Source organism: Stegostoma tigrinum, chromosome 22 (genome assembly GCF_030684315.1).
Source record: "Stegostoma tigrinum isolate sSteTig4 chromosome 22, sSteTig4.hap1, whole genome shotgun sequence".
NCBI classification, from domain to species: Eukaryota; Metazoa; Chordata; class Chondrichthyes; order Orectolobiformes; family Stegostomatidae; genus Stegostoma; species Stegostoma tigrinum.
In genome coordinates this window covers 43,961,522-43,980,816 of record NC_081375.1, presented here as the reverse complement: position 1 = coordinate 43,980,816, position 19,295 = coordinate 43,961,522, and the positions used below count along the sequence as shown (strand labels likewise).

The 19,295-nt window shown below is 40.4% G+C and overlaps 1 protein-coding gene across 2 annotated transcripts in view; it reads left to right on the top strand.

Moving 5' to 3' along the window:
- LOC125463674 (dynein axonemal heavy chain 9-like) overlaps positions 1-19,295 on the top strand; it is a 453,254-nt gene that overhangs the window by 58,260 nt on the left and 375,699 nt on the right. For both annotated transcript variants that reach the window (XM_059653804.1, XM_059653803.1), the window contains exons 12-16: positions 1,074-1,200; positions 6,436-6,691; positions 9,678-9,919; positions 12,249-12,384; positions 17,524-17,720. In XM_059653804.1, the coding sequence (XP_059509787.1) occupies positions 1,074-1,200; positions 6,436-6,691; positions 9,678-9,919; positions 12,249-12,384; positions 17,524-17,720 (958 nt within the window). The remainder of the gene's footprint in view (positions 1-1,073; positions 1,201-6,435; positions 6,692-9,677; positions 9,920-12,248; positions 12,385-17,523; positions 17,721-19,295) is intronic.

The following is a 19,295-nucleotide window of genomic DNA, read 5'->3' as shown; positions in this document are numbered from 1 at the left end:
CTATAATCTCCTCCGACTCCACAACCATTATAGATATCTATGTTTCTCCAAATCTGGCCTCCAGCACATCCACACTTACAATGACTCCAGCATTGGTGGACGTGTTTTCAAATGCCTAGTGTCTTTAGTACCCTAAGCTCTGAAATTCCCTCCATATCACTTTCTGTCTCTCTACCTCACCTTCCTCCTTTAAGAAACTTTAAGCTACTTCTTTGATTAGGTTTTTGGTCATCTGATGTGGCTTTGTTATATTTTGTTCCACATTATGTTCTGGCAGTACCTTGGGATGCTTTAAAACATTAAAGGCACTAATTAAGTACATGTTGGTGTTGTTACTGTACCAGAAATCTTGCTTGGATATCTCATTTAGATTTTAATATTTAATTTATTTGACACACCATAAAAAGATGATTTGATGCTCCATTAGACCAAAAAAGAAAGGCTTATATTTATGTGGTACTTTAATGCTTTGGCAGTGTGGTCACCATTGCAATAGAAAAAATGCAGCAATCAGTTTGCTCACAGCAAGCCCTTCTAAACAGCAGAGGGTAGATCATCTGTTTTTGTGGCGTAGCTTGTGTGTTAAATGCTGGGCAGGACTCCAGTTAGAACTCTCTGGCTGTTCTTTGGATAAAGTTGTGGGATTTTTTGCATCCACCCGAGATCCGAATATACATCTGAAATTAGTGTCTTGTCTAACAGACAGCAGGTACAGTGTTGTGATGCTCCCTCAGTGCTGTATTTGTGTGTCCGCTTTGACTTTTGTGCTAAGCTCCTGGAGGGAGACTTGACACGTACACACGACTCAGAGGTGAGACGGCCACTGAGCCACAGCTAATAAATGTCTGAACTATAAGTCATGCTGGTAACAGTGTTATTGAACATCTATTGTTTGCTTATTTAACATGGCTGAGTAAATAGTATAATTAGCTGTTAAAACTAGTTCACTAATTTTCAATGTTTCTTTAGATATTTGTACTAATGCTGAATCTGTTGAATAGATGCCAGCTTAAGAAATTTATTCTCCCACGTGTGCTTGCTCTCATGCTGAAATCTCTTGAATTTTTCTTAAGGTATGAAGAAAATCTGTACTTAAAATGGTCTGACACAGTTGCTGAAAAGTCTCAATATAATCTCACTCAACCTCTCCTCAAACGAGATCCAAAAACAAAACTGATCTCAGTGAATTTTGATCCTCAGGTAAAGTAAATTATGTAGAGAGTGTCACCTGATGCATTTGGGTGAGCTGTTGCCAAATATTTTCCTTTTTTATATGTATGTGTGTAGAATTCTCAACCAATAATGCAGCTGCAGAATTATTCTGATGTCCAATGTTATAGGAAATGCTAGCTGGAAACAGTAAGGTGGTGCAGTGAACAAACGCTGCAAATTCAGTGAGTCTGAATCTAGATCAGGTAAAGAGCCAAAAATCTCTGCTCGTTGCTGCAGACCTTATACAAAACAAAATGTGCAAATTTTATTCTCAGTCTCCATCGCATTAGGACCCAAATCACCACATTGCTGACTTGTTGCAATCTGGACGCAATTTTACTGAGCATAATATGAGGATGGTGGTAGCACACTGGATCTTAGGGATTTTCTAAGTTTTGTGTTCAGACAACTTTAGGGGTGAGAGAAGCTGCACTGTCAACTTGACTTGAGCTATAGCAAGCCTGTATTGATTATTGTTTTTAGATTTTCTCTGTTTTGGGACATTCATAAAGCAAAGTTATACATTAGGAAAGGGAGGGCTATTGTTCCTCCCTGACATGGATTGTTGTGCAGTTATTGCTGTTTTTTAAACTTGTGTTTTAGTTATGAATCCAATCTGACATTAGGTAATTGGAAGAGTGAAGGTCACAAAAAGTAAAACAGTCAGTTCAACAACCTGCCTGTCTACGATCTGACAAATCTCTAGATTCTTAAGGGATCCGATTCAAAATAGTAACATTTATAAGAATGGAAATTTTAAGAAAAGATTAACCTGGCTTCACAAAACAGCCTCAGTCTTAGTGGGATGGATGCCGTTGTTTCTATTATTATCCCTATGCTGGTCATGTCGGACTAACAGTCTGTCAAGCCATACTGTAGATTCATTGGTAGCCGTAAGTGTACTACAGATAACTGAACCCTTGTCTGAATCTCAAGACTATATTTGATCTTTAAAATTACTTTTCTTAAAATGCCTTTTCTTTATTTTTACTCAAGAAGGCTAACGACATTATTCACTCCAAATAATAGTCATATTGGACTTAAAATGTAAACTCTGTTTCTGTCATTACAGATGCTCCAGATCTGTTGAGTTGCTCTAAGCTTTATGTTTTTATAAGTTTATTTGCTCTGTGTTTATCAGCGGAAGTTTGTGAGTGCCCTAGGTCTGGAGTTGGTTCATCTTTTGAAGCAGTGGGCTGGATTTATGAGTCACAACTAATGAATAGATCATGTCTTAATATATCACATTTGAGTGATACAGAATCGTGATTAAATATTACATCCTACACTCAATTCATTTTCTCACTATCTGGATTTATGCTTTTATGTTCCATTTATGTTTTTTGAGTATGTCATTCTACTTCTCCAACGTCCTCATTCTGCAACGTTCCTCCCTGCCCGCTTTCTCAAGTTTCCTTCCTCCTGATTGCTCTCATTTTCCTTTCTTATTCCCCTCTCCAATTCATCTGGTCAAATAAGACCAGAAGAAATATGCATAGACCTTTTGGTCCACTGGCCTGATGCCTCCATTCAACTAAATCAAAGTTGATTTCATTGTGGTTTTAAAAACACTTTCTTTTTCTGGAAGTCCTTTGTCAGTGAAACATCAGTCTAACTCACCCTTGAATATTTTCCATAACCCAAATTTCATCAACGAACAACCTTTTCTGTTGTTAAACTGTGCCCCTTGTTCTAGACACCCCTTCAAGAGGAATGATCATCTTAGTACCTACCCTGCCAAGTCCCCTCAGAATCTCTCATATTTCAACATGATGATCTCTCATTTCTGTCAAAGGAAGCCATTGCACCCACAAGTGGGTCAGTTTGCAGCAGCTTAAGAGTATGAGTGGAGACTTTAATAGGGACAATGTTGTCCTCAAGCAGCAATGGGGGCTACAGTATATCTGACCTTCGGATGTAGATAAGTTGGTGACACTTGCACATGTGCAAAGATAAACAGCCGATGCATCCATCAAGGCCTGCATCTACGCTGAACAAGTTGGCCCACAACATAGGTCAAGTACACTGCCTGAAACGTGAGGATATGAAATGTTTCAGAGAAATCCTTCCCCTGCGGCGGCGGCGGTGGGGGGTGGGGGGCGGTGGTGAAGAACCAACAAGAGAAACAGCTCATCTGTTGGTGGCGTTGTTGCAGTTAAATATATCAGATGATGGTGTTGCCAGCTGTTTTAGAAACAATGTAGTAAATGTGCACGCCAACCCATATAACGTCCTTCTCCAGCCGCTCGACGTATTCAGAATCCTCCCTACTGCAGGACCTGCAGTGAGAGCAAAGAGGCAGTGTGGCCATCTCTATGCTTCTTCCAGTTAGCTCACCATGTTACTCAATTTATAAATTCCCACGACCCTGTGCTTCCGGGGCAGACAAAGGTTTTGTTTTTTATTTTTGCGACCACTTGTTACCCTGCTGGAGGATTACTGAAGGGAAACTCCTACACTCTCCCGATAGTTCTGAGGGATTGGACATCATGGGTTACAAGGGGATGTTTTAAGTTTCTCTTCCTTCCTTATCAGAAGGAGGCTGAGCTGTAATGATCACTTCAAGCTCCCAACAATGAACATAGAACATAGAATATAGAACATAGAACATTACAGTGCAGAACAGGCCCTTCGGCCCTCGATGTTGCACCAACCCGTGAACTAATCTAAGCCCCTCCCCCTACACTATCCCATCATTATGCATATGCTTATCCCAGGACTGTTTAAATGCCCCTAATGTGGCTGACATTGGCAGGCAGGGCGTTCCATGCCCTTACCACTCTGAGTAAAGAACCTGCCTGTGACATCTGTCTTAAATCTATCACCCCTCAATTTGTAGCTACGCCCCCTTGTACAAGCTGAAGTCATCATCCTTGGAAAAAGACTCTCACTGTCCACCCTATCTAATCCTCTGATCATCTTGTATGTCTCTATTAAATCCCCTCTTAGCCTCCTTCTCTCCAATGAGAACAGACTATGAAACTAAGACCTGAAAAGTTCACCACTGAATTCACAAGTTTAAACCTAAGTTCTGCTATTCTGCAATGCAGTGCTGCACTGTACCACCCTCTTGACAGTTTTTCATATCCATATGGGTTGATAGTTTGTGTCAGTGTAGGAGAGGGTAAATGTGACTCTGATCTGACAGCTGCATGAGAGGACTGACAATGTAAAATACAACTGCAGTAATCTGCATGGAATTATGAGCAGCCTTCATCTCCAATATACTTCAGTGCCAGAAGTCAAGTCAGACTAGTGTGAAGTTCGTATCATTTTGCATTGATTTAAAACTATGTGGCCTTCATCAAGTTTAGGTTTTGATTTTTATTGTCACATGTACTCACGTGTGAAAATACATGAGTACGGTGAAAGGTGTATAATGTCGCCACACAAGGCTCCATTTTAGCTACAGGATCTTAAGAACAAAGTTAAGAGTTAAGCATTTCAGTAATTATAGTATAGCATAAAACATATGAAGTAAGGTTAAAAGTTGCACATTGCAGACCTTAGTTTTAAGTAGAAAATAAAGAAATAAATCTGTTCCTGTTACAAACCCAATTCTCCAGGGTAGTCAGACAGGAGTTTGGAAGAACACAGCAAGCCAGGTGGGTGGGGTGGAAAGTGAGGACGAGGGGGATCTTTTATTATGTTTGAAGGGGGACTGGGGAATGGAGGAGGTGCAGTGGAGGGCTGTCTGGATGACAGAGGGGGGAAGAGAGTGTTGTTTGAAAAAGGCGGACATCTGGGATGCTTGGGAGCGGAATGTCTCCTTGTCAGAGCAGATACGACAGAGAAGGAGAAGTTGCGAAAGTGGGTCGGAGTTTTCGCTGGACACAGGGTGGGAGGAGGTGTAGTCTAAGTAGCTATATGAGTCTGTGTGGGTTTATAGCAAATGTTGGTCCATGAACTGTCACCAGAAATTTCCACTCCCATGCATCCCAGACTCTGATGAGGAAACATTCCGCTCACAAGCATCCCAGATCCATTTCTGGCATCCTTGCATCCTACAAAGTCTCCATCCTGTTTTTCCAATTCTTCCGTCTGCATCGCATCTGCTCTGACAAGGAGATGTTCCACTCCCAAGCATCCCTTTTTAAAACTAAGTTCTTTTCCCCCGCTCTGTCATGCAGACAGCACTGCGCCTACTCAATTCCCCACTCCACAGCTCTTAACCCCCCCCCCCCTCCCAAACAATAATGAAGTTAGGGTCCCCCTTGTCCTCACTTTCTTCCAGCTAGCTTCCGCATCCAGTGTATCATCCTCAACCACTTCAGACAAACTCAATTAGACCTCTGCACTCAGAACAGCTTCCACTCCCCACCCCTCTGTCTTCCACAAAGATCATTCCCTTCGCTACACCTTTGTTTGTGCCACACTCCCCACCAACCACTCCAACCTGCCCAGTCCCTTCCCCTGTAACCATACAAAATGCAACATACCACCTTCCTTACCTCCATTGAAAGCCCTAAACAGCCTTTCCAAGTGAGACAGAGCTTCACCTGCATCTCCTCCAACCCAGTCTATTGCATCCGGTGCTCCCATTGTGATATTCTGTACGTCCACGAAACCAAACACAGACAAGGTGAGTGTTTTGCCAAGCATCTTTGCCTGGTGTATAGTGGCCAACATAACTTCCAAGTCACCACCCATTTCCACTCCCCGCCCCGCTCCCCCATCGATATGTTTGTCCTTGGCCTCTTCCAGTGTCTCAGTGACTCGGAACGCAAATTTGAGGGACAACACCTTATCTTCCCCTAGGCACCCTGCAGCCCCGAGGACTCAACATTGAGTTCTCCAAATTCAAATAACCTCACGCATCCCCCGCCTCTACTTTCAGCTCCAGCTCCTCCCATCTATCCCATCTTCTGACCCTCCCTTCCAGCCACCAACCAGATTCATCCCTCCTGTTCACCAACCAGGTCATGCGTATCACCAGTGTCCCCCTATCACTGCCATTCCACCTCGATCCCTCACCTCCCACCTTTCTCTGCAGTTCCACCTATCCCAACATCTAGCCCTGAAGGGTAATACCCAAAATAGCCTTCAGAGGCTGCCTTGTTTGCTGTGTTTTTCTAGCCTCCTGTTTGCCTCCCTTGGTTCCAGCATTTGCAGTTTTCTTTGTCTCTAAACAATTGTCCAGGGAGAGGCCTAACTGGGGGGGAAAAAATTATTAGTCAGGTGCATTACCTTTCTCTTCCATCTCGGCTGTTCTGTGATTTACAGCTGGTCTCAGTCCTGCGAGAAGTTAAATACTTAGAGGCACGTCGCACTGTTAACGTTCCTGACACTGCTGCTGAAATCTATGCCATGAAAGAATCATACCGAAAATATGTAGCCGCATTGGAACTGACAGCACACTGGTACAACAAGGTCCGAACATCTGTCCTAAGGGTGGAATTTCCCCTCATAGAAAAACAGGTGAAACAGATCGACTCCAAACTAAAGGAGGCAGAAGAGTCTCTGAACTGGAAGAATGAAGGTAATAAATTAATTTATGTCCATCTTCAAATGTACAATAGGCATCATCGAAGGCTCCATGTCATGGACAAATCCCAAATTTTGCTGAACTGTTGCATAATTTGTAGAAAAATGGATAAGTTGACAGTGCAAGTAGAAATTAAAGTATATGACTTCATAGTGACTATGAGGATGTAATTACAAAGTGAGCAAGGCTGGGAACTCTATATTCAAGGGTATTCAATGTTCTAGAAGATTAGATGAAAAAGAGATGGGATAGCTTTGTTCATAAAGGAGGGTATTGGTGATGTAGTAAGTAGCAGTACAGGTGCAAAAGATCATACTGTGGAATTGGTTTGGATCAAAATAAGGAAAAACAAAGGCAAGGAAGTCATTGGGTGGGCCCTCAAAGAGTTGGCTCCCTGTAGGACACAGTATAAATTAACAAATCAGAGGTCTGTCAGAAGGTGGCTTCAAATGTCATGAGTGAATTTAATCTTCATATTGATTGCAAACATTGCTCCTCAGAAGAATATTTTGAAGAACCTACCCAGAACCAGGCTGTTTTAGATCTAGTCATGAGTTAGGCTTAATAAAAGATCTCATAGTTAAGATTCCTCTAGGGTTGGTAGTCTCACTGTGGTATAATTTAAAATTCAGTTTGAGGAACAACAACTTGGGTCTCTACTCAGTGTGATCAACTTCATTCGGTGCAATTACAGAGAGATGAAGTAAGAGTTTTTTTAAGTGGGCTGGGAAAATAGATCTAGGGGAATATCAGTCAATGACTGGTTGGAAAAATTTAAACGGATATTTCCTAACACCCAACAAAAATTATTTGAGTTGTAAAGGAAGACTCAGTGAGAAGGGTGAACCATACATGGTTAATGAAGGTGGCTAAGGAGAGTAACCAATCAAAAACTGAACTGTAGGCCTGATGAATGGGAACCAGCAGAGCACGACTGAAAAAAGCTAGGTTGGATAGTTATAACTGGTGGAGTGCTCATGTTATTTACTCCTTGATTTAATGCACTAGAAGAGGGGGCAGGGTATAACGCATGTAAATTTGCTATTGTTGCCAAAGCTGGAGGGAGACCCGTGTTGTGATGAGAATAAAAGGAATCTGCAAGGGTATACAAATAGGTTGAGTGGCAAAATTTTGGCAGATGGTGCCTAATATAGGAAAGAGTGATATTAGGTACTTTAGTTGGAAGAATCAAAAGGGCAGAATATTATTTAAATAGAGAGAGACTCCAAAAAAATGTACAACCAGAGGGATAATAAAATGTGAGGCTGGATGAACACAGCAGGCCAAGCAGCATCTTAGGAGCACAAAAGCTGATGTTTCGGGCCTAGACCCTTCATCAGCTCTCTGATACACCCAGAGGGAATTGAGTGTTCTATGTCTGAAAGACAAAAAGCTAGCATGCTAAGACAGCAAGTAGTTAAGGCAAATGCAATATTGGCCTTCATTGCCAGGAGTTAGAGTTTAAAAGCAGGGAAGTCTTGTTGTACAGGCTGTTGATGAGCTCACACCTGGAATGTTCCAAAAAGTTTCAGTTCCCATATCCCTAAAAAGATATACTGGCTTTGCAGGGAGCTCAGAAGGGATTCACTGGGCTGATTCCTGAGATGAACGGATTGACTTCTCAAGAGCAGCTAAACCGTTTTGGTGTTTATCCATTCGATGTTTTGATGAATCAGGGCTGATCCTAATGAAACCCAAAATGTTCTGAGGGGACTTGACAGGGTTAATGTTGAGAATATTTTACCACAAGTTGGGGAATCTCAACCTGGTGGCCTTGGTCACAAACAACACTTATTTCAAAATCAGTTGCGAAGCGATTTCTTCTCTGAGAAGGTAGTGAATGTTTGGAGTTGAGAAAGCTAGATCACTGAAAATACTTGAAGTAGACTTTTGAAATATTGAGGAGCTGACAGCTATGAAGAGCTGGCCTGAAAGAAGAGTTGAAGCCTGGAACAGATTGGCCATGATCTTGTTGAATGGTGCGACAGGCTTGAGGGACTGAATTTCCCGCTGATTTTGTTTCCTATATTCCTATTGGGTGGCACAATGGCTCAGTGGTTAACACTGATGCCTCACAGCGCCAGAGACCCGGGTTTGATTCCAGCATCAGGCAACTGCCTGTGTGGAGATTGCGCATTCTTCCCATATCTGCATGGGTTTCCTCTGGGTGCTGCAGTATCCCGACACAGTCCAAAGATGCGCAGGTTAGGTGGATTAGCCAGGGGAAATGCAGGGTTATGACATTGAGGTGGGAGGAGTGAGATGCTGTTTGGAGGGTCAGCGTGGACTCAGTGGACCGAATGGTCCCTGTGGGGATTTCGTGATTCTATGAATGTTCTGTTATCCTCAAAAAAATGCCACTTTTTAAAATGTGTTGGAAATTTCAAAGCTTGTTCCATTTTCAATCCCACTGGGGAAGGAAGGGTTGAGACATTTTAAGAAGTGCTAATGTCAGCCAGGGAAGAGAATTTCTCAGACTGAATGGGTGACTGATAGAAAGCTGAGATTTTCAGAGATGTTCTTGTATTTGGTTATGGGAGGGGGAGCTACTTAGAGTAAGACTTGAATCTTGTCATTTTGCAGTTTCTTGCATATCATTTGAACCCTAGTCATAAAGTTTCTGCTAATTTGTTGAAAAGGTGATTACCTTGCATTTCTTCTGAGAGCCAACTTTTCCTATCAAAACCACTTATACAGATGTTTTGTTCCATCAGGCTATTGAGATTGCATTCCCTCAAGATTAATAGCCATTTCAGTAAAATTGATCAGAAACTCACCAGAGTTTGACTGTGGCATGTTGAGACATAACAATGAATAATAGTAACAAATTAAAAGAAAACCTTAGCTTGCTAATTATTATTTCACACCACTAATAGATAAAAATTGAGATGGATTGAGCCTTATCGTCGAGCAAACCCAATAAATAAGAATATGTCAGCAATCCATTCTGCTTAATACATTCTTGTTCATATTTTGTAAGGGGTCTGGGATTACATCCAAGCAGCCCGAGATATGGTTCATGACTTGGAGAGCCGAGTGCAAAAAGCAAAAGACAATGTCTCTGAAATACTGAATATTATGAAGTCATGGGTATCTCCCCTGTTCGAGAGGAAGGAGGGGAAAAAGGATGCCCTTCTCAATCTGGATGACAAGAACGAAAGACTTGAAAAGCGCTACAGTGTAATTCAACAAACTGGTGAAAAGATCCACGCATTGGTGAAGGTACAGTAAGATCACATCTCTGGCCCAATGTAACAGAATGGCCGATAAAGTCTTTCAACAGAGCCTGTAGACTATTTAATCTTAGTTTATGCGCTGTGAACATTTTAAAAGACCTCATCTCAACATTCATTATAGAATATGTCAAATAATGTCAAGTAAATGCTTACAAGTAAGATGTTAGAATCTCATTGTTCGTTTTGAATAATCTGAGCACTAAGTTATATTTAAGTAAGATACTGTACAGAGCCAATGGAAGCTGTTTATTTCATGGTTCATTCTGAATTCCTGGAACTACAAGTTGCATTACGTCTGCTTGGTAACACCTCCATACAATGAGACATGGTGCAGAAACAATTGAAACTTGAATTGAAATAAAAACAAAGAAATATATCTGGTATATTTAAGTTATCAGTTTTGGATGCTGTCAATTTTTCATCCGAACCATTTTAATTAGATTGCTCTTCAAATATTAACTTTCTCCTCATAGCTCTACTTGACAATTTCTCCAAAATTCACTTCAGGGTCATCTTGAAGAGAGAGATTGGCAAAATACTGTTCATCCAGTAAGTGGCTAAAAGTATTTACGGAGTTGAAGAAAGAGGAGAGTCCAGAGAAAAGATAGCGGTGGTAAAGTGGAGAAAAGTGGTACCAAGGAATTACAGCTAGCAGCTGACCTCTTTCTCTTAAAAAGGCACATTCTACTTATTTTCTAGATGTGCTAATGAAACATTCTGGTTTGACCTGTCTTACCTGCTTCAAAATGGATCTACAGTGCGTTTATTTCTAAATTTTGTTTTGTTGATTCTTCTATATCTGTAGAATTTAGGAGCTGATTGGCAAAAGTCATGATATAGCTACCGCCCTTAGGTGTGCATAGTGAAGCCTACTTTCCAAGAACAAATTTACAAAAAAAGCAATGCTTACTCCTGCTGGCAAATTTTCCACCGGAGTTCTATTCCTGAGGTTAACTATTTGACTAAATTCTGCATAATAAACTGAAAATGGAAGATTGTTCTTAATGTGAGCGTGGACTGTTTCCGAACAATTGAAATGGTACCTAATGGAAAGAAATCTTGCATGGAATTCCGAACAGAAACTGGCCACTTGACCTACTGTTGGTGCTTGTGCCCAGTACCAGCCTCTTTTGCATGAGTTCATCTCACCATGTCAACATACTGCTTGAGCCTTTTCTCACCTCTGCGCTTATCTAAGAGCTTAAATCTGCCTGAAACATTTTCTGTGGTCATTCCACACGGTAGGGTATTTCACATTCTCGCCATATGACATACTGGATCTCATTTCACTGCTCAGTCATGTCCATTTATCCATTAGCATTTGATAATCTAATAATAACTACAGACATTTTTTGGCCTGCAATTTTAGATATGTTTTTGTTATGTTTAGACTTTCAGGAATTACAAAATTCAGTGGACAATTAAGAATTATATATCTTTTTGAAGGATGTTGGAGTTGCTGGTTAGGCCATGATTAATTACCTTTTTCACCCAATTACACTTGAAAATGTAATGATTAGCCATCTCCCTGGTTTATTCCAGTCCCTGATGTGTAAGTGCACCCGTAGTGCTGTTACAAAGGAGTTCCAGGATTTTTAGACTGTGACAGTAAAGGACACATTGATGAAGTTCTAAGTCAGGCTGGTGAATGTTTGGGGGGGATCTCGCAGGTGGCACTGTTTCCATGTATCTGCCGCCCTTGTGGTTGCATGTTTGGAAGGTGCTGTTAAAGGAACTGCACCAAGGAAGAGTCTCCAGGTTTGCATTTTCTCCTGGGTGGTCCATTGCTGCAGGATTAGAGTTTGATTTCTGACTGCTGGCTGAACCCTGCTTTGAGCCTGAAGTTTAAACATGCAAACCAAGCTTCTCATGTGGGAAAACAGCCAGCAGGACTGTGGAAGAAGACAGGGTGCTCCACAGAACAAGGCAAGCCTTGTTTAAAGGAGAGCAAGCTGTTTAGAGATGCCTTAGAAGGTTTAACACTGGGATGTTGATTAAGCTGAGACTTAACGAAAGGATTCAGCAATGAGTGAAGCCCCTCAAAGTCTGATTTTTATGGAATCACAGCTTCTCCTTTCATATTGAGTTGGTTGTTCTCTGTGGTGAAAGTATTTTTTAAGCATAACCACATTACATCCAGTGTTACATCAAACAATGACACTGGATTTGGATGTGAATAATGCAATATGCTTTGTTTTCATTTCATTGTTAGATTATGGCTTTAGAAATATATCAAATTGTGATAACAGATTTATTCATGTCACACACGGAATATTTTGATTTGCCTTTTAAAATAATACCTTTATAATCATCAGGAAAATCTAAGTCTGTTCCAAGCAGATGAAGGTTCGAGTGACTGGAAGGCATATGTTGGCTATATTGATGAAATGGTCATTGATGGCTTCTTCAATGCTGTTGAATCCTCTCTGAATTACTTTGCAGATAATACTGGTAAGGATTATCTCTTTAATTTCAAAATTCTGTCTTAATCACGAATATATAGTGACCCATTGTTAAGAATGATCAATTTATTTGGTTTTTAAAAGCATTTCCTCATCTTTTTGGAGAGATAGTAGAAACTGCCGATTGTTGGAGAATCTGAGATAACAAGGTTTAGAGCTGGATGAACACAGCAGGCCGAGCAGGAAAGCTGACGTTTCGGGCCTAGACCCTTCTTTAGAAAAGGGTCTTACATTTTCTGAATAAGGGTTTAGACCTGAAATGTCAGCTTTCCCGCTCCTCTGATGCTGCTTGGCCTGTTATGTTCATCCAGCTCTACACCTTGTTATCCTCATCTTTTTAGCTTTTTTTTTTGTACTCTTTTCCTTCCAATATTTGTCACAGTTTGCACCTCCAGGGTATCTCTTCCTTGCCACAAATGGCTGATTTCCTTACACACTGACGTCAGTCTGCTCTTTAAACTCAGTTATTTTTCACATATAATTCTGCCCGAATACCTTTACTATTTTCTGTTGGGAGATGTTGCCACAAAAGTTGACATTCCCTATCCCACCTCACCTAGCTAGTCACTTTTGTCTGGATCACAGATACTGTTGACCCACCCACTGCTGGTATCTACTGAAGCTGTGAATATGCATAGCAGATTTGGGGAGCTCATTTGTTCAGTGCAATGCACAATCTTTCTGACCTTCCAACCCTCGAGCCACTATCATTGTAGGAGGTGCTAGAGACAGCATTATGTTGGTTTTGTGACTCTGCTGATGGAATTACAGAACTGCAGACTTGTCATGGAGCAGAAGGAGGCCATTTGGTTCATTGTGTTTGCACTTGCTCTCTGAACAAGCAACTCCATCAGTGTCCTCCTCCTTCATTCTCCTTACAACTCTGTACATTGTTCTGATTTTGATTATCGTCCAATTCCAATTCCATCACACTCCCAAGACTGCATTTCAGATCCTAACCATTCACTATGTGAAAATGCTGTTTCTCCTAACATATTGCTTCTTTTTCCAATGACTTTAAAACTTTGCTGTCTCATTTGTGATTCTTCGATGAGTGTAAACAGTTTATCCACGTCAGCGCTGTCCAGACCCCTCATGCTTTTGAATATTTTCATCAAATCTTCTTTAAGCCAACAGTCCAATTAATCTTCATCATTGAAGCTCCTCATTCCTAGTACTGTGATTCCTGTTAAAAGTTTCTGTCTTCTCTGTAATAGCTTCACGCCCTTGTTAAAAACACAGTACCAAAAACTGTACAAAACACGCTGCCTGAAACTGAATTAAAGCCTTATCAACATTACCTGCTTGCTTTTAATAAAACCCAGGACACTGCCTCCTTCGATGACCTGTGCATGACTCTCTGCTCTTAAACCCTCTTTAGAATTGTGTCCTTTTCTGATCTCTTTTTATGTTCTTCCTATGAAAATGAATCACTTCACATCATTCCATGCTGTCCTTCGTCTGCCACCTGTCTGCCCAACTCAACTTGTCTACATCCTTTCGAAGTTTTACACCATCCTCACAATTCACAATGCTTCCAAGATTTTTCTAACATCAGTATAAAGGAAAATGCTAGAGTATATTATAAAAGATCTGAAATAAGAACACTTGGACAACTTTAATGGAATTAGACAATTTTAGTATTGGTTTATGAAAGAAAAATCATGGTGAACTAATCTCCTGGAGTTTATTGAGAATGTAATTCGGAGAATAGACAAGGGAGAACAAGTGGATGTGGTGTATTTGGATTTCAAGAAGGCTTTTGATAAGGCTTCCTACGTAAGTTTAATGCGGACAAGTGTTAGGTGATGCACTTTGGTAGGTGTAACCAGAAGGCAAAGTCCTGGACTAATGGTAAGATTCTTAGTAGTGTAGATGAGCAGAGAGATCTCAGTGTCCATGTACACAGATCCTTGAAAGTTGCCACGCAGGTTGACAGGGCTGTTAAGAATACATACAGTGATTTTGCTTTTATTAATAGAGGGATCGAGTTCCGGAACCAAGAGGTTATGCTGCAGCTGTACAAAACTCTGGTGCGGCCACACTTGGAGTATTGCGTACAGTTCTGGTCACTGCATTATAAGAAGGATGTGGAAGCTTTGGAAAGGGTGCAGCGAAGATTTACTGGGATGTTGCCTGGTATGGAGGGAAGGTCTTACGAGGAAAGGCTGAGGGACTTGAGTATGTTTTCATTAGAGAGAAGAAGGTTGAGAGGTGACTTAATTGAAACATATAAAATAATCAGAGGGTTAGATGGGGTGGATAAGGAGAGCCTTTTTCCTAGGATGGTGACGGCGAGCACGAGGGGGCATAGCTTTAAATTGAGGGGTGAAAAATATAGGACAGATGTCAGAGGTAGTCTCTTTACTCAGAGAGTAGTAAGCGAATGGAAGGCTTTTCCTGCAACGGTGGTAGATTTGCCAACTTTAGGTACATTTTAGTCATCATTGGATGAGCATATGGACGTACATGGAATAGTGTAGGTTAGATGGGCTTCAGATTGGTATGACAGGTCGGCACAACATCAAGAGCCGAAGGGCCTGTACTATGCTGTAATGTTCTATATATGTCTATATATAAGAGATTAGTGGGCAAAATTAAAGCATGTAGAATTGAGGTTACAAGGTGTGGAGCTGAATGAACGCAACAGGCCAAGCAGCATCAGACGAGCAGGAAAGCTGACGTTTCGGGCTTGGACCCTCCTTCAGAAAACAGAAGGGTGTTCATCCAGCTCTACACCTTGTTATCTCAGATTCACCAGCATTGGTAGTTCCTAATATCTCTAACATAGAATTGAGAACTGGTTGGTAGAACAGAAACGAAGAATAGGAATGAATGGATCTTTTTCTGCGTTTGCAAATGCTGATTTGGATGAGGGAACCAAATGAAATATTTTCAAGTTAGTTGAGGACACAAAACTAGTTGGGATTGTGAGTTTTAAGGAGGCAGTTCAGGACAATCTGGATAAATTGAGGATGTTGGCAAAAACACGGTAGATGCTGTACAGCATGGATAAATGTGAACTTATTCCTGTCAGTGTGGAAAGCTAAATGGCGATACATTGGAAAATGTAGCTGCATAAAGGGATTTGGTTGTATTTGAACATTGGTCAATTAAGGTAAATAAGCAGATGTAGCAGGCAATTAGAAGACAAATGGTAAGAATATAATTACAGTCAAGAGAGAGTTTGATTAAATTTTTAGATATTAAAGACGTCCTGGGGCATGGGGAAAATGTGGAATATGACATTAAGGTGTTGGATATAGAATATTGAATGGTTGGTCAGGCTTGAAGATCCAAATGCCCAGTCCTGCTCCTAGTTTCTGTGTTTTATGTTATTCATATCATCTGCAAACTTTGAAATTGTGCACCCGCACGCCAAGATTTAGTTTGGAATTAACTCATGTTAGCGACTATACAAGGCATTTTATTTTGTTGGGCTGCTCAGTTAAAATTACATTTTAATTACAAGTGCAATTCTTGGAGCCGTTGTTGTTCTCATTGACTTTTGTGCGGCTTCAATATTAATTTTAGTGCAGGGCTGCATCCTACTTATTTGTCAAAATATTTATCAAGCTATTGTAGTAGCTTTTCTCTTATTTAACGTAGGTGTTGCTGGCTGGAACATCATTTATTGCCCATCATTATTTGCCCTGGAGTGGTAGCGGCGAGCTGTCTTCTTGTCCTGCTTAAATATGTTTAGTATAGGTAGGCCCATAAGACTTTGAGATTCAACTGTACATATTGGATCTTGCAGTCTAAGAGGAGCTTATATTGAATAATTATGTCCCAAGTACACTCCCAATTCGGTAAAGGACTCAGTACGTTCAGATATATGTCCACAATTATTCAAGGGAGGGAAGATAAACACCAGAAATCTTTAAACTTCAAGTGGTTTATTTTTTCATATATCCAAACGTGTTATCACACATCGCTGAATGACGTATCCAACACCAAAACCACTTTGACTTTTAACTACCACGAGGAAAAGTCAGGACACATGGTTTCTTCATAGGCTCATTGGTAAAGCCTACTCACACTAAGAATTTACATCTGTTTAGTCAGATTCCTTCCATCATTAAGGAACAGAATTGAACTGCAATGTTTTGCTTTACAAATGAATTGAACTTATTTGCCTTTGTGTGGATGCAACAAACACTTTCATCAATCCTCAGTTGTTTTGTGAAAATGTCTTTTCAGTTAAACCCAATACTGTACTAACCTATAATTTGGCAAATTGGAGGGCAAAATTCATGTTTTCCTGAATTCCTTCCTGGAATAATCAGATCCTACTTTACTTGCACTGTTATCTGTACATAGTGAGTGTACATAGTGTACATAATTTCTGAGAACAGGTTTATAAAACAGTTTAAGAAATATAACCTTCACCCAGCAGCTGATGAAATTGACTATTCCAAGGGGCACAAAATTTAAAATTCTGCAAAATTTTCCATAATGTTTGCAAACTCCAGCTATATATGGGAAAATGTAAGGTTATATTGTACAGAAGTAAACATCTTACAGTTTAAAGAAAGTACAACCTTCGTCATCAAACCTTTCTTCTACCCTTTCTCATGTTGCTGTTTCCAATGCTCGGCAGTATTGCTACAAATGCTTTCAAATCCTTGCTATTATTTGTGATTTTATTGGTGTCTTTGGTCCAGGATCAGAAGGTATTCATTTTCGAAAAGACCTAAGACAGAGAAGACTTAAATAAAGTTAAGCTATCGTGTGCATTTTCTAAGTCTATGGTATTGTTAAGTAAGTTAATTTCTCCGACACTATTGAATTACTCAAGAAGGTCCTGCCTGTGTGATCAATTAAATGTTTGAAGATCCATTTTAGTTTCTGCCCTCTCCGTTCAGGCTAGACTTGAAGGCTGTCGGCTGACATCAGTATTAGTTCATCGCTTGTTCTGGTATTCTGTTGATGCAGTAGAATAGACAATAGAACATGTAGGATGGCTTTTAGGTGACATAAAGAAGTAAGTTTGTCAATTTGCAAATGGAATGATTGAACACTCTTGTTAGTATTCCTTAGGAATTGACATTATAAGCTGCCAGTACAAAGTGGGAACTCACATTCTCATACCAGGCTACTTATAGTATTCTTCTTCTGTTCTGTTCAGATCCTAATGCAGGATTTGCACCATTGTTTGAAGCCCAGTTAGACTTGGTCTCCCCAGACTTGGTTTTCTGCCCATCTCTTGAGATGGGCACCAGCAACAGTTTCTACAACATGGTTGATGGACTGATTAATGATGTTTTCAGGATGTCATCCTTGGTGCCCAGGTTGGCAGAGCACAATGCCTTCCCTCACTATCAGGTAAGCTTTTCCACTATGTATGATCTCAACACAAGACTCTGGAGGCAGGAAGCATGTTTCCGCTGATGGGTGAGTCCAGAACCAGAGGACTCAGTTTAAAAATAAGGGGTAGGCCATTTCAAACAGAATTGAGGAAGAACTTCTTCACCCAGAGAGTGGTGGATATATAGAATGCTCTGCCCCAGAAGGCAGTGGAGGCCAACTGTCTGGATACTTTCAAGAAAGAGATGGATAGAGCTCTTACAGAAAGTGGAATCAAGGGTTATGGGGATAAGGCAGGAGCAGGATACTGATTTGTGGATGATCAACCATGATCACAATGAATGATGGTGCTGGCTCGAAGGGCCGAATGGCCTACTCCCACACCTATTGTCTGTTGTCTATTGTCTAAGACTGCTCAGGCCTTGCTTTAACTTATCTTACCAGGAAATTGTGGGGAATTGCATGAAGCTCCAGTTTCTCTCACTGCTTATTATTACCCTCCATGGAAGTCAAGGGGTGGCCACCTTAAAATTGCCCTGTTTATTATCTTCATTGTTCCTTGCTTCTACTGGTTAAACAGAATGGATTCAAGAAATGGAAGATACGCTATATGTATATTTGAGAACAGTCAAATTTTGTTGAATTTTAGGCCATAACACACAGGGTCTAGGTTTTTAGCAGGGTCAACACAAGTGCTTGATTTTGGCCCAAGAAAATCTATGGAATAAAACTATTAAAGAAAACCCAACTGCAGTGAATAATTAATATAATTAATTGTGTTGTATAGAACTTGAGTATTGAAGTATCTAGGTATTGCATCAACATGTCAGTCCACTTTCCAATCGGTCAGCACCCTTTTCTCATTCTGTATAAGTTGATGCCTGTGAAATGTGGTAACAAGTTAATTGCAATACAGATATTTTACATTGAAATCCTTCACAATCACTTTGCTCATGAACTGAATCACAGATTAATTCATCCTAAAAGCTAGGATGGATTTTCCATGTCATTATCATCATCAGTGATGTCAATTCTATCAAAAACTGCAGCACTATCTTTATGCAAATAATCGTCCTCTCTTTTAGCAAGAGCAATTGATATTCCGCATTGTAGAAATGATTTTGTTTTTAATGCTTTTGGAATTGGAAAGGTGGCATTTGATGAACGTGTCTAAGATGAAACATTTTTATTCATATAGTTTATAATTGTACTCTTCTTTGTTCCGTTTCTTGTAATCACCTTCATCCGTCTATCCTTCCTTGTGAAATTTCTCTTTGGGGAGAGCTTTGTGCTTGAATATCACCACTAGTTTGTGATACACTGTTCCATATGTGATGGAATCATTGTGATATGTGTTTTTTCATGACTTTTACAGGGATGGTTCGTCCACCAATTTTGTGAACAGTTTTCTTTATTGGGATATTGAAGTCCATCAATGTTCACCTCCATGTGAAGTGCAGGCCAATCAAATGTACATTTTTCTCTGTAGTATGACCAAGCGGTGTTTTATTTTAATCATGACGTTGATGTGGGAGGTGCTGTGACATTTTAGTTTTCAGATGAAGTGCTAAGTGGTAACTATTCACAAATCTC